Below are 19,855 nucleotides of genomic sequence, written 5' to 3' on the forward strand. Positions count from 1 at the left end.
CAGTCTGAACTTAAATGGGTTCTATGCCATTTTGTTTCTATGCCCCTCATGTGACATCCAAAAAGTTAAGAGGGCTGTAAACAGAATTCCCATATTTCCCTGGGTGAGACACTCAACTTGTTCTCATTATTTAACCATAATGATATGATAAATACAGCTCCTTCAGCTATGTCATAAAAATACTGGAGACAGATAATCCCCCTTAGTGGTAAAACAGTGTGTCATGTACCTGCCATTTTAGAATTTTCGAGATATAAATTGTACAAAATATATTGCCATACCACTGACCTCTTCAAAGGCCCCATAAAATGGTGAAATGCTGTCAGAAGAGGTTCAGTCCAGTGTGTGCCACAGAGCGACCGATCCTGACAGTTTGCAGCAATATATCATACTGATACTGGGTGAAAAAGACAATAAACATGAACTCAATATATTTATATGGCTGTGTAATTTGATTATGGAATGATACTGGTACCTCACATGGATGTCTAAGGTAAAATTGAAGCTATGAATTGTGCCCCTCAGCAGAGGACTCTTCAGCTTCAGCAGTGCCATATGGCAAAAACTGTTTCGCTGCTAAATTTCATACTGTATGTTAGACTGTCCCCGTGTAATCATACTCTTATCCAAATAGCATTGGCTGTAAAACCTTTACTAGTTGCCCCTTTTGAAGATTTAATCATACTTAAAATTAACACAAAACCAAATCAACGCTGTGGTCACTTTGCTTAAGTGGTAGCGGCTAGGATAGGGAAAAAAAACTGTAGCATTTGCTGTCCGTCAGCTCCAGTCAATATTTTTGTTGTTTTCTCAAATGTCACAAAGGCTCAGCGTTCTGGATTCAATCAGAGTCAATCCGGCCCTGGGTGTCAGTCAGGCAACCCTTTCCCCCGGTCTATTGCTGCTACCTGCCATATTCCTTCGCCCAAGAGCACGTACCTTCTATGTGTGACTTGCAGTACTGATCTCTAAGCCACCTGATTATGCCATGTGACGCTCAGACAAACACCCTGAGCGAGCCAGACCAGCGCCGCGCTGCGCGGATCATAACACAGGCATGGTCATGGACGCGCGACTGGACAAATCAGCTGCAAACTGGTTCTTTATGTTCTTTTCAGTCTCCCAAATCTGCTTTCATCAGTGCTGCAAAAAAGGCCAGGTTAAAGTCAAACCCTGTCAAAGTGCGATTCTCTGAGGAGGTCATTATAAACGGCCAGGTTCCAGTAAGTAGAAAACCACGCTTCTATATTTAATGATCTGCATGAACTTGTATGAAATGAAGCCATTTTTCCACCTATGCAAATAATAGAAATGTAGTCTCTCTTTACACCATATCTGTTTAGCAATAGTTATGATTATTATGCATGCGAAAGGAAAGGAAAACAAAACACGGTTTAAGGCATGTGATTTATACCATCACCCCTCTCCCCAACCCTCCCCTCATCATCTGATTCTAATTTGTATTCACACACAGAACCCAGGGGGTTAAAAAGTGTTTTTGAGCACCTCTTTTGTCAAGTCCTACTTCAAAAGAAGACATTTCTTCAGACTATTAAAGGGAAATTTAGGGCCCTAATCAAAGATACAATGCGTAAGGGATCCAGTTATAGCTCAGTAAATGAACCCAGGAAGCTACTGCTTGTACACAGCTGCTTGTGAACCCAACACAATTGATACCCTGGTTTTTATTCAGCTAAAATCACATATTATTTTAATTATTTATGATCTGATTACAACGAAATAAACCTAAGCACGTCAGTGAGATTGAGAGAGGCAGGCATGCTTTATGATGCTCGTCTGTATCAGGCTGTAGTACAAGAATGAAAAGAGGATATTTCCTTGCCCTGTGAATAGGCATTACATAAACACAGTATCTCTAAATTGTCAGTGTAGTTGTGCATGTAAATTAAATGATCCCAACAGGATGTGCTGAACTGTAGCAGGACTCTTTCTTTATTTTATCTTTGATTAGGTACTAATGCTTCTTCAAGCATGGTCCACATTCACAGATATGTAAATGCATGGATTGTTTTCAAAACTCCCTTTATTAAATAATAATAACATAAAATTATCCAATTTGCTTGTTGTCAGACCATTTTGTACCATTTTGAGACGGAAATGTACCATCCCAAATGCAGCTTAGTGTATTAGTAATTACTGATTCCCTTTCAACACTGTTAAAATCTCTCTTTCTCAAGAATGAAGGAATGATATTTTAAAGAATAGATCACAAAAGATGGAGGTCCTCTTTTATCTGGTGCTTTGCTGTCTGTCATTCATAGCTTTCAGGAAATACATGTTGGCAGTTAACACGTAGAGAGTAACGAAGGCGATGGATGATTGGTCATTACTGACACATCAGTAATTATACCATGACACGGGACACTGAGTTAGACTCACTCCACAGTCACATGATAATTGTCCTCAGCCTATTAACATGTGATCGGGGTTCAGGACACTTATGTTGGTCTATTACATATTTATTGCTCACCATATCATCTAACATTTGAATTACATTCTCCACACCCTTATGCCACACCTGGCGATGTTGTGTGATTTATGAATGCCCTGTATGTATGTTTGTATGAATGTATGAGACAGCTTCCCAATGTCTTAACATACTTTACATATCTTTCTCCATCTCTTGATACAAACATTAGTTATATTTGTAAGCAATTCAGATTCAGTCTATAATCTTACGTGTGTTTATGTGTTTGCATTTAGCCTTCTTTTTATAAATGTGTGTAGCTCTGTGAAGAATTAAATCATCCTTCAGGAAAACAAATAAACTGCAACACTTCTGAACATTGTATTATATAATCATGAAATACAATCACAGCAGCGAGGTAGAAACTTTTTGTTCAATGTTATGTAGTCCTGAGTTAGCCTTTATGTGTAGTTATTGTATCTTTTTTACTTAATAGATTCCAGCTTTGACAAGTTGTGTAGCTAAAATATAAGATGTTAGTAAATCAGACACTGCTAGTAAGTGCCTTTTGAACAACATAACTATTTAAGAAGTTCCTTTCATTTTCTAGGACACTGTCAAGGATAACTCTCTTCTTTTCATGCCAAATGTTCTGAAGGTGTATCTTGAAAATGGACAAACCAAGTCTTTCAGATTTGACAGCAACACTTCAATTAAGGTATGTTAATTAGCTATAATATCAAGCCTTTCATTGTCTTGGCAGTATAATCACAACAAATATTGCCAGTGAGGGACACAGAGATATATCTTGGCACATTTTGTTAGACTGCCACCATTAAAGGTACATTGTGTATTCATAAATCTCCCAAAACAAAAGAGGTTGACTTTGAACTAAAATACAACCCACTGTTGTCCGCTATAACAACAGTTAGTTATATAATATAATTTATGCTATAGATTTCTAGTTTTCTTTTATTCATTCTCAGTCCTGGCATGGCTTCAGTTTTGTGACTAAACTGACCCTTTCCCCACTCCTTGGAGCTTTTAATTAATTAGTGGCATAATCAAAACCACTGCCAGCAATTTTAAGGACACAAAGGTGGAACTCGCATACAGTCAGTGTAGTTTTAGCTTAATTAAGCCTCTGTGAAAGAAAAGGCAAACAGGAGGGCTTGGCTTTGTGCCTGGCAGACTTCACAGAACATCTGCTGCCAAAACTAAGGACACTAGCTCAGGCCTCACCCATAATGCATCACATCAAGCATATATAATGCAAAACAAACAAATAATCAAATCAGCTTCACAAAATGTTCGGCAACAAACTGTGTTGAACCCCATAAAAATAACAGTTCACAGAAGTTCATGTGAAGTCGTTTCTTTCTTGGAAATGTGGCATTTGTGTTAAAATGTTCTGAGAAAGGCTGCGTTTTTAATCACTACACACGGGGCACCGATGTTTACAGGGAGAAAAGTACTGCTTATCCCTGTATGACATTCCGGTGGATGTTTCTAAACATTAATAAAGATTTCCTTGTTGAAGGATGTTATCCTGACTCTTCAAGAGAAGCTGTCGATCAAGTGTATCGAGCATTTCTCACTGATGCTCGAGCAGCGGACAGAAGGGTCCGGAAGCAAGCTGCTCTTACTTCACGAACAAGAAATGTTAACTCAGGTGAGCTCTGACAACAGCATTTCTGTGAGCTTGGATGTATCCTACACATGTACAATGATTGTTGTACTCTAGTAGTTCAGGTGTATTTAAAGGCTTTCAAGGATTTATCATTGTAATCTAACCCTTTTGCAAAATCATGTTTTTACATTTCTGCTTTGAGTCCAGCTTAATATTTAAGAGTGAGTTAGTGAGAGAGAGAGAGAGAGAGAGAGAGAGAGAGAGAGAGAGAGAGAGAGGGAGGAATAATTTAATATATGGCATTTGCAGCCATTGCAACATGAAACATGCAGGTACAATAAAAAAATCTAATATGCAACATTCTTCACTGGACAAATATGGACGACAAACGGAGACTCTGTTTCTGTCAATAGAAATTGATCAAGAGAACATGGTAACAATTGTATCAAACACTGTCCACATAATAGCCTATGAAAAGTTACCTCATCAGTAAAAATACTTCCAAGAACCCCATTCCAACCTTGTGCTTTAGGGGAGATTGATAAAAGCCCTGCTCAGTATTCATACAGTGTTTCAAGAGGACCACTAAGGGTTTGATTTATTACAGTTAGCAGTGCCATTAAAATGTGTCATTATTTACCATTTTAATGGATATGTAAAAGTTCACAGGGGTTCAGTTTCCATTATTAATATTCCACAACTGTATCACTCCCTAAATAAACCTGGCGGGCTGCCTTTCAGATAACAGACTTTGTTTTAATATTCAGTCGAATGTTAAAATGATTTCCGCAGCATTTTTCGCAACTTTCTCGTGAAATGTCTATGGTTGTTCTTTATATTTGCGTTGTTTGTTTGTTTTTTGTTGTAAACTTTCTGTCTGATTGTATCTCCTCAGGTGACACAAAGGCCAGGATCACATAAGATGAAATGCTTTTTCAGGATTAGCTTTGTTCCAAAGGACCCCATTGACCTGCTGAGAAGGGATGCCGTGGCTTTCGAATACCTTTACGTGCAGGTATGTCATCGAACGGGTGGCCTTTCCTGCCAGAGCTGTAAATACTGTCCTTTATGTTTGGGGAGGGGGGGGACATTTCTGGAGACATTATGACTTAGGGCGTTCTAGATTTATTTTACTGCCGTGCGCACCCGAGAGGCAGGAAACATAATTGACAAACAGCATCGGCCTCAAGTGGAATTACTGCCGGTAGTAAACCTTGAACTGATATTAACAAATAATGAAAACAGGCAGAACTGTGCATCTATCTGGACATGCCCATTTAAACAGGGCTAGAATGTTTGAATGTAAAACTCTTTAAATCCAGATGTACAACACGGAGGGGGGCTAATGCGCATAACGGCAGACTAATGTGTGACCTGCAGCTGTTATTGTGAAATGGTGATTTTAAGATTTTATTATTTCCTATTTAAGATTACAGCTGCCAACCTAGTGAGAATGTGTTCAATTTCAGTGCCTGAGTCAATAACTTCATACTAACCACATTTGTACAAATGGGCTTGAACCTACATGGTAGGGCAGTTCCCCAGAAACTACACCTTCATTTCAGCCGTGCAGTTTTCTGCTAGTGTTCCCATTAACCTAATCTCATGTGAAAATAGCAAACACAAAGGAAACCAGAAAAGTTATATTTTTTATTTTCATTTTTTTTTAACAATTAGTTTTTGCCAAAACATATAATATGGGCTTCTTTATATATAAAATGATGTAGTATTTGTTGAGTAATTTGTCTTGAAATAATGTGTAGTTGTTTTGTGTGCTCATTATTAATGTCGGGCACAGTTTGATTGGCCATTCAGAGCATCGATCTATCATTTCAAATGCTCCAGCACAATTTAGCCGACCCAAGAAGACGTGCTTTGTCAAATGATTTGTCTTCTGTGCATCTCAATTACATTGATTTATTGCAGAAAAAAAAATGGAAATCATGTTTCATATGTCATATTTTAAAGGAACTGGAAAAGTCATCCCTGTATTAACCATTTTAATCAGAAAGGTTTAGAACATGTTAAACAAAAAGATACAAAGTGTGTTAGAGTAGGGATTCCCTAAAATCCACTCTGAAACCACTACGCTTACCTTGTTTTCTTTTTTAAAAACAAATTATTTACTTTTCCTCAAGTTTCCTACATAACCATACATTAATACACAGGTGACCCAACTGTTAGTTTCCATTGGAAGAAATATAAACTCCAATCCACCAATGGGGTGACCAGGAAACATCTCTTTTCTGATCAGTCTCCATTTCCTCTGAAGTTATTAATTATTTTTTTTAAATCTCCCCCCCAACCCCTTATCTTCCTGGCAGAGCTGTAACGATGTGGTTCAGGAGCGGTTTGGCTCCGAGCTGAAGTACGACACGGCGTTGAGGCTCGCTGCGTTACAGATGTACATTTTAACCGTCACCACCAAGCAGACGCAGAAGGTCTCTCTGAAGTACATCGAGTGAGTTTTCAGTCCAAGTCGAGACGCTGTAACTGTTGTCGTACTTCCCTCCCTTGATTAGTTTCCTAAAGAAAAAACCTGGACAAGTCTTCACAGACGTTGGTTCACTGCAATCACCCCAATGCAAATAAACTGACAATAATTGTATTCCATTACATGTATATCCATTACACTCAAGCAAAGCATCTATATTTGTAACATTCAACATAATACTGCTGTTCAAACACATATAGTAAATTACTGAATTTATATTTGATTTTGATAATCATTAATACCAATATCCAATTAAGCATTTGTAGGTTCACCTCACAATAACTGATTTTGATATGAAATTATGATTTTGCAATTATGGCCAACATTCCAAAACAAAGGAACTGATTTTGTGGGATTTGATCTGCAGGAAAGAATGGGGGCTGGCCACATTCCTCCCCCCCGCCGTGCTGTCCAGCATGAAGGAGAAAAACATCAAGAAAGCTCTGACACACATTCTGAAAACTAATCAGAACCTGGTTCCTCCCGGCAAGAAGGTAAATATTGTCTTTTTTATGTGACATACATTTTGTTAAATTCCACATTGGTATAATATATTTTGTGTAAGAAGCAGCATCCTGGCATAACAAAAGTATCTATCTGTCTTTGTCTATTTTTAATATTTTAGATTGACTTAATTATGTAATGTAGATACACATACACATGGATTATGTTTTGGCCAGAAGGTTCAGCATTGATTATTTAAAACTTCGTTGACATTCTCAACACTACACAAAACACGGGCTTGGATTATGATGTTGATAGAGAGACACCTAGTGGTCTTGCAAAGCATTTCAGAACATGTCCCTCAAACACTTCAAATAAGTAATGCTTACATTCAATTTAATTGCTGTTTTACTATTCAATTTCATATTTGAAATGTAGTGTGTAATAGCCTGTTAGAATCTACATGAACTATCCATATGAATTTATATGAATATTAACTATGATAATAACAAAGTAGCTCAGTTTTGAATGTTTAATAATTTAACCCTTCAGCTGTTTCAAGCATGTTGTTGTGATGATAGTGGTGATAACTGGGCAGCACGGTGGCGCAGCGATTCTGATTTCTCCGGGTGTTCGTGCAGCCCAGCGATAGACTGGTGTCAGTGCTGGGTTCGACTCCAGCTCTCTGCGACAGTGTCCTGGATGAAGCCGTTATCAATGAGAGATTATTATTATTATTATTTATTTCTTGGCAGACCCCTTATCTAGGGCAACTTACAAAATAAGCACAATACAGAGTTCAAAATTTAAATTCAAATTTACATAATACAGTGAAATTCAAACCATAATACATTCTACAAATTTAAATTTACACAAGTGTATACAATATATGAGGTCTTACAACCTGGATTGTAAATGCCCAGTGCAGATAAGATGTGAGATCACAGTCAAGGGCCAAGGGGAAGGGAGCATTGGGGAAATCAAAATAACAATATGAGTGCTAGTAATGCAAGGCAAGTAGTATGATAAAACATTGTAAAATGCAATCTTAGGAGAGTAAATGACTAAATTACAATTAGAGTCTGAAAAGATGTGTCTTGAGCAATCGCCAGAAGGAGGTCAAGGACTCTGCTGTCTTGACTTCGGTGGGAAGGTCGTTCCACCACTTAGGGGCCAGGGATGAGAAGGATCAGCTCTGGAGGAAGAGGAGTGGAGAGGAGGCAGAGTTAGTCTTCTGGCACTGGAAGAGCGCAGTGGTCTGGAGGGGATGTATGGAGAGACGAGTGTCTGAAGGTAGCTTGGTGCAGTTTAGAGGTAGGTGAGGGTCAGTGTCTTGAACTGAATGTGTGCCGCTATCGGGAGCCAGTGGAGGGAGCGGAGCAGTGGAGTAGCGTGTGCGAATCGGGGAGAGAGACACCAGACGAGCCGCAGAGTTCTGAATGAGCTGGAGTGGCGGGTAGTGGATGCAGGCAGGCCGGCCTGGAGGAGTTGCTGTAGTCCAGGCGGGAGAGGACCAGGGACTGCAGCTGAGTCAAGTAGTAGTAGATAGATTGTTATTGCTGCTGCTTTTCACTTTTCACAATGAATACATGAATACAGATTGAAGATTTCTGTGCAGGGCAGATTATATTCAAACCCAAGATGATAATGATCTAATCACATAGTAGTGTAACGTATTTGTGCTGCAAAGAGACAATACCCCAAATCGAAGTCTACAGTCTTTGCATAGCATTTTTTCAAGGTGTTTTATACATCTAAATGTGATTGTACTGCTTCCTGTCCTAGCTAAAACTGGAGGAAGTTTATTGGAGGCACAAAATGTGGGGATGTGTAGTATTCACAGTCATTGCCTTGTCCTTTTGTTGGTAGCTTGTTGAATCAAAGGTATTGACTATTAATCAGTTGTATATAGGAATTTAGGTCATATCCAACATGTATACGTAACAATACAGAATACACAGCAATAGCAAATATGAGCAGAGTTAATCCTGTACGGCACCAGACTTTGACTTATGCATGGAAGCAACTCACTTACATACAATAATTAGAAAACCCAGACTGTGGGATAGTAGCCTATTATCATGCCTGTATCTCATTTTCCTATTGGGATGGTTATATTTATATTCCAGACTCCTTGTAAAACCAACAGTAGCATGAAATCAGTATTCTGCGTGGCTTCTGTTTGATATGCAGCTCTGCCACCGCACTGTGTCACCGCTGATTGATGAGGCGTGTGGGGTAGATACGAGCTGACATTTTACTCTGAAGCAGATTCTGTCTGCGGTGGAAATGTATTGTTTTCCCACTGCTGTTGAGCTTTCTCTTTCACCGCAAGGTTATGCTTTAGAATTAGCAGAACCCCTGCAAAAGTCTTGAAGTGTGTATCCCTGGGGTGTGTTGTGAAAACGTGCAGTTCATTTTAATTAACACTCAAAAACAAAAATACTGGAAATCATGTTAATGTGGAAGTGAAATACAGCCAATTAATTTTTCAAATTAATCCTTAAAGAGTAAACGGCATGTTTCCAAAGAAGTACAGAGTTATTGTTTATTTTTTATAATTGTTTTTGCATATTAAGTATTTTCCAAGAAAACTGATTTTCAAAGAGCAGGAATATTACATTGTTACCATACCATGTTAGAGATGTTCATAAAAGTGTTTTGTTCCCCATTATTACCCATTCAATTTCAGTTATCTGCACTACAAGCGAAGGTACACTACCTGAAGTATCTCAGTGATCTGAGATTGTACGGGGGCCGAGTTTTCAAGTCAACGTTACTGGTAATTAACCATTGTCTCAGTTTCCAACCTGTAACTGCCAAAATATACTTTTACAGTTTCTCTGTAAAACTGTAAAACTGTTTCATTCATGATTTTCAAATACATAGGTCAATTCCATGGTATTATTGTTGCACGATTGTTCTAGCTGTACAAAATAACATTTAATTGCACAAAATGTCAAAACATTTCTAAAACAAATATGTGCATTTCTATATATATCGTCTGTGTAATTATTATTATAATATTTTTTATTATGATGAGGCCAACTATCTATTCTGCAATACAAATGATGGATTATTGGGAAGAAAACAAAACGTCCTAATAATTATTGTACACGAACATACTGGTTTAAACATCAAAACTGATTATTAACACTCTGCATATTGAAAAGTAGAAACTGGAAATTGTAAATGAAAAGCTATTAAAACATGGACATAAACCCAGAAATAATAGAAACACTCAATAAATTCTTAACTTTAGTTTGTTTCCTTTTAAGTCTGTAAATATCTATATATGGTGTGACCTGTAATTTGTTCTGTTTTCGTTTAATTCATACTATAGTGCATAACACTGAAAATGCCTTTATGCATCATTTCTTTATCTTAATTATAAGAGCGTAGTTGATATATTTGTAGAGACAAGACTTTGTGGAGAAGGTTTGCATTGTTTTTAAAGTGTTCTTTGCTTCGTTCCCACAGCAGGGTGAAAAACACACCGAAGTCACGTTATTAGTGGGCCCCAGGTATGGCATCAGTCATGTGATCAACACCAAAACCAACCTGGTGGCTCTCCTCGCTGACTTCAGTCACGTCAACAAGATCGAAATGTTCACCGAAGATGAGAAGAACGTGCGCGTCGAGCTTCACGTCCTGGATGTAAAGGTAACGTTCTCCTCAATAAATACATACATCAATCCTGTGAGAGGCTGAATATTTGCGTGTCAGCGGCTGAACCGTCATGTGTCTCTACTGATCCGTGTTTTGCAGCCGATCACCCTGCTGATGGAATCAAGCGACGCCATGAATCTCGCCTGCTTAACTGCCGGGTACTACCGGTTGCTGGTCGACTCGCGGCGTTCCATCTTCAACATGGCGAACAGCAGGAACGCAGGAGCCATCGAAGCAGGTCTGGATATCAGTTACACAAGACTGAGGTTTTATTAATGTTGCCACTGAACCACTGCCTCACTCCCACACTTCGTTCTGACAGCATTGTGTGCGGTTGTGGTTTGGTCCTGACAAAGACAATGCGAGGAAAGCGTTGCACATTCTGTTCAGTGGTCTGTGCACATCAGAGCACCATACCCATCAAGCACAACTATTATTCTGCATACTTCTATACCATATATTTGATTAGATAATTGTTTTGTTTTGCTAAAGCGGTTTATTCTGTGTATTGTGATTTTTGAATATTTACTCTCTTCAGAGAGAGATTGTTTCTGTTGCCTCAACATTACTATCCTCTGTGTTGGCTTTATCGCAGTGTTGACACTGTTACGTGGCTAGCTGGGTAACAATGACTCCATCACTGTGGTTAACCACATCATGTACAGACTGGAAGATAAATACATCTCCCTGATTGTCAACATATATTAATTACATGTTCTACAAGGACATGCATACAATTATATGCAAATGTTTTTATATTTTTAATCAAATATGGATTATTGCTGCTTGATCTTTCTTACAACTCAGTATGACTCAGTATTTTATTGTGTGATGAGGACAATGAAACACATTAGGTATGGGAGAATTAGGTTTTGCATTCTTTTCAAGCTTATCAAATTACAAATGGTCACTTGATGAACCATGAATAAGGAATTTAATTTACAAAATGACACTCACCTCACTAGATAACTCCCTGTATGAATTGGTGAAGGCAAAAGATGATTTGTTTCACTGTGAAATAATTTAACATTCTCTCTACCCAGAGCAATAAGTTTGGTAAACTTAGTTTAGATTTGCATAAAGTCATATGAAACTAAACCAATAGAACCATCGTGATGTTTTTCTTTAAACCACTAGGTGAGTTTAAGAATCTGTCTCTGTTTTTAGCATGTACACCATTGCTAATTAATTCCTCTCTCTTATTAAATCTCAGGCCAAGATCACAAGGGGAGGTTCAACTTCCATGCTTCAGAATGGACGTACAGCACTTCCTTCACTACGGGCGAAGACCCCAATGTCCAGCTGTGTCTCAAAGACACAAAGGACAAAGTCTCTGAATTCACAGACTGTGCGGGGATCGAAAACAACGTCATGCCCATTTATATCACTGAGGTTTTAAACAGCGCACACACACAGAAATCCCTGCAGCAAGGAGAAGGCGCCGGAATAGGGAACGGGGGTAAACACGCACAGTCCTTTTTGTCCGTGTCTGGAAATAAAGTGCAGGACTCTCCGAGGAGCGCCAAGGTGTCTTTCATTTTCGGAGATCATCTCATAGACAGCATCAACCCCCAAAACCTCGGATACGAACGACTGATGGATGAAAGCCCCGAAATACTTGATGACAGGTTTCTGCAAAACGACAGGGACTTCAAAGCGATCGAGCCATCCCCGGACGGAGAGGGGTTTCAGTACACCCCTCACGCGGTCTACGCGAACATCAATGAGGCCAAGATATTCGGGAACACCGAGGGGATCGAGGAGCCCTTGCTGCACGACATCTGTTACTCGGAGAACACGGACGACGTGGAGGACGACGACGACGCGAGCTGTGAGGAGGACATCATGGTCGGGGAGATGGACAAGACAACGCTCCTCAAGCTCTCGGGCTCCAGCGACGACATCATCGACCTGACCACGCTGCCGCCCCCCGAGGGCGACGACGAGGAAGATAATGACTTCCTCCTGCACTCGCTCAACCTCGCCATCGCCGCTCCTCCCCCGGGGTTCAGGGACAGCTCTGACGAAGAAGACACGCAGAACCAGGCGTCCAAGGGGGCCGAGGAGAAAGTTCAAAGCGGCGGCGATGATATTCCTGTGTCGCTGATTGATGCTGTCCCGACGCAGGGCGAGAGCAGCACCGAGAAAGCCTTGGATGACGCTGTCGTCTCTACTTTACAAGCACTGGAGGCCTTGGCAGCTTCAGAGGACCAGACCGTTCAACAATCAGACGATAGTTCAGGTTCTTACACCATTGTAACATTTATTCATTGATAGCCTTAAATGTTTCTCCCATTTACATGTGTCGTTCTGGATACAAACCAGAACCGTCGTTTCATTGTCATTTGTATTTCCTCCATTGTTCATACATTTGTATCTCGTTCCTTTTGACATTTTGATTGATCCTATCCTAGTTTTATTGTGTGTGTAATTTTTTCATTTCGTTTGCTTGTTCGTATGATTTATGTTTTTTTTTATGTAAAGACAATGCATTGCAAATTTATAGTCTTCCCATATTTTTTTGTTTAAATAAAAGGTTTATTATTAAAATCAGATGTATGCAAAGTGCCTCAGATGTATTAATTAATTAGTTGTTTATCTTTCTGTGGCATACAGGTGTAGCAATATCACGGGCCTATAGTCCCGAGTCGTCTTCAGATTCCGGGAATGAAACAAACTCCTCTGAAATGACGGAGAACTCCGAGCTGGCCGCGGCACAGAAGCTCTCAGAAAACTCCATGCGTCTGTTTGTCGCCACTACCGAAGGATACCAGCCTCTGGTGGAAGAGAAAACCGAGTTCCCCATCTCTCCTCCCGAGGGCGACGCCACCCCAAAGACTGCCCACAACCTGCCGAGTCGTCAGGAAGCAGAACTGCAGACCAAAGCTGTGCCTTCCAAGCAGATCCTCCACTCAGATGACATTGAAATGGAGCCAGAGACCATGGAAACCAAATCCTTCCCAGACTATTTCAGTAAGGTGCACATGGGCACACTTGTGTATTCCTGTACCAGCAAGAGAAAAGGCAAACTGGGAGAGACGGACCCCAGAATGCAGTTCGACACGAGCGCCACGATCAAGAGACAGCAGGCAAAGAAAGCAGAGTCTAATAGTGAAGAACCACACCCAGTGGCGAAGTATAACACCTTCACGGCTAGAGATACCCATCGTATGAGCCACTTTGACCTTGAACGGACATCGTTCCGGGAGAAGAACCAAAGGTGGCAGCCCGTTTCTGAGAATAAGATGGGCGAGAAGCAAGTGCCAGGGGTAACCAATGGAAAAAACCTGGCAAAGGGCTCTAACACTTGCAGGACTGAATTTGACGGAAAGGAAGCCGAGCAACCAGGAGATGATCACAGCACAACGGGGATTGGACGGGAAGAAAGCTTCCAATCAGATTCCTCAGCCAAAGAAGCCAATGATCCCGAGCAAGCCAACTTCTCGACAGACGAGCAGCAGCCCAAACCTCTGCCGTCCGAGCAGGGGGTCGCCAGGCTTTGCGAGTACCACCTGGCCAAGCGCATGTCCTCCCTGCAGAGCGATGGCCACTATTCCCTGCAGAGCTCCCAGTGCTCATCCCTCGATGCCGGTTGCAGCACTGGGAGCAGCAGCTGCGCCACGCCGGTGGATTCCCCTCTCTGCACCTCCGACGGTAAGCACATGCTTACCGAGTCGTCTTTGAAAGGTCTCGGCTACGTGGCGGCCGAAGAGAAAGTCCACTCGACTCCGAGCCACGGGCCTCCGAGCAAGGATCTTCATCAGCAAGGGGACGGGACTTTCCACCGGAAGACACTGCCTAACATGCACGCGGCATCTAGCTCTGAACCCATATTCGGTACCTTACGAGATGGGTGTCATCGGATGCCCAAGATTAAAGAAACCACAGGTACAGCCAAAAGGAGTAATATTTTCACTGATCTTTATACGAAGCAGGGATCTGGTAAAAATAATTCCAAAGAAGGGCATGACAGTGATGCTTATAGGCAGTTGCTGAATTATATAACTATATCTCAGATGTATCAGGGTGGCAAGTTACAGGGTTCAGGCTTAGGGGGCAGCTGGAGGGGTAACGAGGGCAAGAAAGACACCAAGAAGCATGTGAGTAATAAGTCATTGTTTCTAGACCTTGTTAGGAGTAAAAGTAACGCCATTGCAAGATCTCCCTGCATGCCATCGTCCGTTGCACACCTTGACAACCAAAGTGTAGCGCCGCCTGGTCCGGCTGCCTCAGTAAGTAAAGGTCCCAGAGGTTTCTTCTCCACTACCTTACCCATTAAGTTGAAGACTCCTGATTTGCATGCTCAGAAATCCATAAACCATCTCGAAGTAAAGCGTGTTAAGGAAAGGAGAAGCTCGTTTTCCGGTCTTGACGGCAAATTAGAACAGAGTATTGATTCCGAAGAGTTTCTGTATCTGTGTAAGAGGAGTGCCCAAGAGAGAGGCGTCAGACCCTCCAGAGAGGCTCATGACAACCAGCCTGCTGGTGAGGTTGAACCGTTCAAGGCTGACTGTAGAACTAAGCATGTTGTCAGGGAGATGCTTAACGATTCTCTCTGTTCTTCTACTACCCCTAGTGTAGCTTGCACAGAGCTCGAGAAGGCAAGAAGAGGAGGCATGTCTTCAGCTTTTTCTAAACAGGTCAAAGCCAACGCCATTCCACTGCCATCAAACATTTGCACAGATTTGAATGTGCCAAACAAGGAGCCCGCTGACTTACCGAAACAAAACCACGTCCCAGCAGCCCCCTCAAGCTTAAGGCCCTGTGACGTTCACGCAGGGAGCATCAAATGTCCCCAAAAAAGTAAAATGCTGAGGCGGAGCAGCAGTAGTGTCACCACACGAACTGGGAGCATCGAAACCCTCTTCGAGAAAACCAAAGCCACCATTGGCGGTAAGTGTTTGCAATCTCCCGAATCGCCCGAGTCTAAATCGCAGAGGAGAGCTGACCAACCTGTAAGTAAGAGGTTGTCTAAGAGCTTCTCCCAGGGCTCCGTTGCTAGCCACTCCAGCAGCTGGTCCACTGCAAGCAGCAGCAGGGAAAGCCGGAGAGCTTCGGTCATGCTTCCCGTGCCCAAAGACGCAAAGCAGTTCCGAACGTTGCCAAAGCTGGACACGAGCACATGGAAGTGCCATGGGCCCTTCAGCTATTGTTTCCTCAAGAAGGGGAACAATGCTGAGGAGGATGAAGACGAAGGCGACAAGCTCTCCAGGCGTTACACTTCGCAATTACCTTCGGGGACTCTTGGGACAACAGGGCAGTTTTCTCCCCTCGTGATGAAAGGAGAGAAACTGGACCTGGCCAAAGCTGCCCCTCTGAATGCTTCCACCGTGGACCTCGCTGCTGAACTCCAACACAGAGACATGAACATCAACGACATGAGCTTCAATGCCAGGATTGCCCGGATTAACGCTCTGAAGGATAAGGTTTACTCTTCCCCCAGTGGATTCATCGCCGCCCAAAAGGATGCGAGCGAACTGATTGCTCTGGTGCGTTCGAGCGTGGGTAAGAGAGACAGCACACAACCCGAGGTCCATGAAACGAAGCTTTCTCAGTACAAACAGCTGTTGTCCATCGAGTCCAAGGAGCTTGGGAGTGCCTGTAGGAAAATAGCCATGGCAGACAAAAGCCCAGAAGAGATGCTTTTGGCGATGACGTCTAGTTTCCACGTGCTCTGTTCCCTGACGGAAGCCTGCATGTGTTTAGTGAAAGGGATGAACGCCGAGATCCAACAGCAGGAAGTCGTAGCTAAAGTAGACGAAGTCGTAATGAACTATATATGCCTGTTAAAAGCAGCAGAGGCGACGTCAGGCGGCATCCTGAATGACCACAGCATTAAAGCATTGGCACGGCATTCAACCTCCATGTCCGCTATCGTAAGCACACTAACACGCTCACTCAAAACACTTCTGAACAAATGAACACTGTCCTTCTCTTTCTATTGTACTTTTGCAAAGCCATACATAGAAGTGCGGGATGCCCACTTTGTGAACTGCTGTAACAACAAACTTTACCCTGTGTATATTTTGTTTTATATGTAAAAAGAAAATAAGTATGTACAACATTATATAATATAGATATATATATAGGGTATCCCTCCCTTTAGAGGTCAAGAGAAGTCAGAAGAAGGTATAACGTGACCCGGCTGCTCGTGCGCTTGTCCTTTGCTTCTGCATTACGATGCTATAATATAATGCAATGTCACAAAGTATATTACAGAAGGAGAAACTCTGATAGGGTTTGTCTTGCAGATGGTACTGCTCTATGTAAGCATATACTATTGCTCCATATTGTACATTTTACATTTATTCAAGGTTTTAAATGGTGATTTTTAACCAAATGAAAGATATATAAATAATATATATATAAATACAGCACTCAAAGTTGGACTCTAATGACTTATTAGAAATATATATAATAATAAAAAACTTGTATTCATATAATGTTCTTTTTAAAGGTATTTTCTTTTTACCTCACGGAGAGCGTTGTGTCTAGATCAGAGCTCGAGTCTGTCAGACCCGTTAGACTCTCTGATGCTGTTTCTCTTGAACACGGCGTTAAATAACCGCACCATCAGTTCATCGATAGCTTGCACCCGAACCCCGGCAGCAACAACAAAAAAGAAATCCCTCCAAAAGTATCCTTGCCTTTTACAGACCATGTTTTTCAGCATTATTTAAACACATTAAAAAGTATCAAAGAATTGCTGCTTGTAGTTCATGTTGTCTTTGTCATCGAGAAATGTGTGTCAATGAAGAATGTGGCTGAGATTTCATATGAAAGGGTTGTTGTTTACAATGATGGTGGTTGGACCTCAGGCTCTATCATGCCCGGCTATATTAATGGTCTATTAAGGGTTCTGATCATTTAAATACATTGAAAACCAAATGAATATTATAAAGATGTTGATGGCTGTTCAAATGTTTGCTTCATGATAAAGAAATGGCAACGTTTATCTCTACTCTGATATAAACAACTGATGTGAACCTGGAAATACAAGAAGGACATTAACGATTGTGTTTATTTAATTTACTGCTGTCTACACAATTGTGAAGCAGCCAGAAAACATGAGCAGTGACTGATGAATTGGGGAAAAAACAAACCAAATACATTTTATTATACGCATGATGTGAATATAAAATACAAAACTATATATCATCTTAAATCCAAATGTAACCAAGTGTTTGTAGAAAATTAACATTATTATGTCACTAGAAAAGTACTGCAAAAATATAATTCCCCACTGATTACTTTTGGTCTTATAATATATATTCTTGAAATGGCAATAATGGTCGCTGAATTGGATCACAGTTTAAATGTGTGCAGATTCAATCAAACAAGACATCCTGTAACAGTAGGGATTGTGGATTAATGCAATAGAGACATTGTCTGAACAGCTGGTGGGACGATGCTTCGTGGTTTACAGAGGTGTGACATTGTAAATGTTCTCAAAAAGTGCATTCAGTGCATTCGGATCCCTCAAATGGTCTCTGGGTTATATTTTATAAACTTACTCAACACTTTCTGCATGTTTAACAGAATTTATCTATCAACAAATATAAGTATTTAAACTTATGTAAAATAACACTTGTATGTATGTATGTATGTATGTTTATTTATACCTGGTTATAAATCCCATGTGGCAACACATCATTTTGCGAATACATGAATATCTATATTTTATTCAACGCTTTTAAGAATTATTGTGCCTGAGATCATAGCCACTGATATGATGGAAGTTTATTTTAATAATAACCTTTTGATTCCACCCGTATTTCCTCGCCGTCACCCGTCTCGGTTGTGTTTGAGGTGAGTTGCTCTCCAGTCTCCGTGCATGATGGAAATCTTAGCATCTGTGTCCGTGTGCAACAGTGTCCCCATTTTGACCAAGACACCACAGGAGACTCCTCTAATCCAGGATTGTGTCGGTCGGCATCCGTTCTGTTTTTGCCCATTGTGTGAATTGTTATGTTTCCAGTCATGGTGTTGGCAGTTTTATGTACTTGTTATTGTCCTTGTTGTGGCATGTGCTTGCGGGACCTTTGTGTTGCGCTGGTCGTCCCTGTCCCACAATCCCGACGCCTGCCCTTTGTACGGACAGCGATGGTGCTTTTTGGTTTGGCAGCGTATGGCCCAGTATGTGCTGCTTTTGAAGCGGTGATTTCAGTTTTGAGTGGTGAGGTGTCCTGCAATCCTCCCTTTGTTCTCTACATATTTTCTTTACAGTATGTGATTTGAAATCACTTGAAGGGGATCTTTCCTCGTGGTCGGATTGGACTCAGGATGCTACTTGGCAAGTCAGTGCCCTATCTGCTTCCTTACACTCCTCTAACTCAATGAAAAGTGTATTTTCCTTTGCTGGTTTTGTTGACTGGTTCATTATGTGACCTTTCTTCAATATTAATAACTGAGACTGGATTTCCTTGCTGTGGTTTCTAGGATAACGTGTTATTCCTCACTCTCTCTTTGCTGGCTAGATCACACACATGCTACACTTATATCCCCCAGCACACCTCAAAATTAACCTGATGAAATCCCTTTAAATTTGAATGAAACATAAGAACATAAGTGTCCAATCGAGAGGAGCCCATTCGCCCCATCGTGCTTGTTTGGTGTCCATTAATAACTAAGTGATCCAAGGATCCTATCCAGTCTGTTTTTGAATGTTCCCACATTGTCTCTTCAGCCACATCGCTGGGGAGTTTGTTCAGATTGTGACGCCTCTCTGTGTGAAGAAGTGTCTCCTGTTTTCTGTCTTGAATGCCTTGAAGCCCAATTTTCATTTGTGTCCCGGGTGCGTGTGTCCCTGCTGATCTGGAAAAGCTCCTCTGGTTTGATGTGGTCGATGCCTTTCATGATTTTGAAGACTTGGATCAAGTCCCCACGTAGTCTCCTCTGTTCCAGGGTGAAAAGGTTCAGTTCCTCAGTCTCTCAGTAGGACTTTCCCTTCAGACCTGGAATAAGTCTGGTTGCTCTCCTCTGAACTACCTCTAGAGCAGCGATATCTTTCTTGAAGTGTGGAGCCCAGAACTGTCCACAGTATCCAGATGAGCTCTAATATATATTTGTTCATGTTACTTAGGACTGATAAAGTACACCATTTCCTAGAAAGGACTTGTAGGGGAAACTCCCTTTATTCCATCATGCCATTTTCACCTCTAACTTTCTCTTCTGAAGACAAACTACAGCG

The 19,855-nt window shown here is 41.2% G+C and overlaps 2 protein-coding genes across 4 annotated transcripts in view; both read left to right on the forward strand.

Moving 5' to 3' along the window:
• LOC136750817 (FERM and PDZ domain-containing protein 4) overlaps positions 1–17,368 on the forward strand; it is a 114,350-nt gene extending 96,982 nt beyond the window's left edge. For 2 of the 3 annotated variants that reach the window (XM_066705915.1, XM_066705916.1), the window contains exons 6-17: positions 1,119–1,223; positions 3,039–3,146; positions 3,969–4,100; positions 4,954–5,073; positions 6,383–6,519; positions 6,920–7,046; positions 9,689–9,778; positions 10,477–10,659; positions 10,765–10,903; positions 11,879–12,907; positions 13,282–14,553; positions 15,247–17,368. In XM_066705915.1, the coding sequence (XP_066562012.1) occupies positions 1,119–1,223; positions 3,039–3,146; positions 3,969–4,100; positions 4,954–5,073; positions 6,383–6,519; positions 6,920–7,046; positions 9,689–9,778; positions 10,477–10,659; positions 10,765–10,903; positions 11,879–12,907; positions 13,282–14,553; positions 15,247–16,586 (4,782 nt within the window). In that variant the 3' untranslated portion in view covers positions 16,587–17,368. Of the gene's footprint in view, positions 1–1,118; positions 1,224–3,038; positions 3,147–3,968; positions 4,101–4,953; positions 5,074–6,382; positions 6,520–6,919; positions 7,047–9,688; positions 9,779–10,476; positions 10,660–10,764; positions 10,904–11,878; positions 12,908–13,281; positions 14,554–15,241 lie in introns of all 3 variants that reach the window. The other variant, XM_066705917.1, reaches the window with a different exon arrangement.
• Positions 14,565–15,236, forward strand: LOC136750715 (uncharacterized; the record flags this gene model as incomplete). Its single annotated transcript, XM_066705755.1, has 1 exon — positions 14,565–15,236. A coding segment is annotated over one exon (672 nt), but the record flags the coding sequence as incomplete, so codon positions are not given.
• Positions 17,369–19,855: the final 2,487 nt, after the last annotated feature.

Source organism: Amia ocellicauda, chromosome 6, assembly GCF_036373705.1.
Source record: "Amia ocellicauda isolate fAmiCal2 chromosome 6, fAmiCal2.hap1, whole genome shotgun sequence".
Classification (NCBI taxonomy): domain Eukaryota; kingdom Metazoa; phylum Chordata; class Actinopteri; order Amiiformes; family Amiidae; genus Amia; species Amia ocellicauda.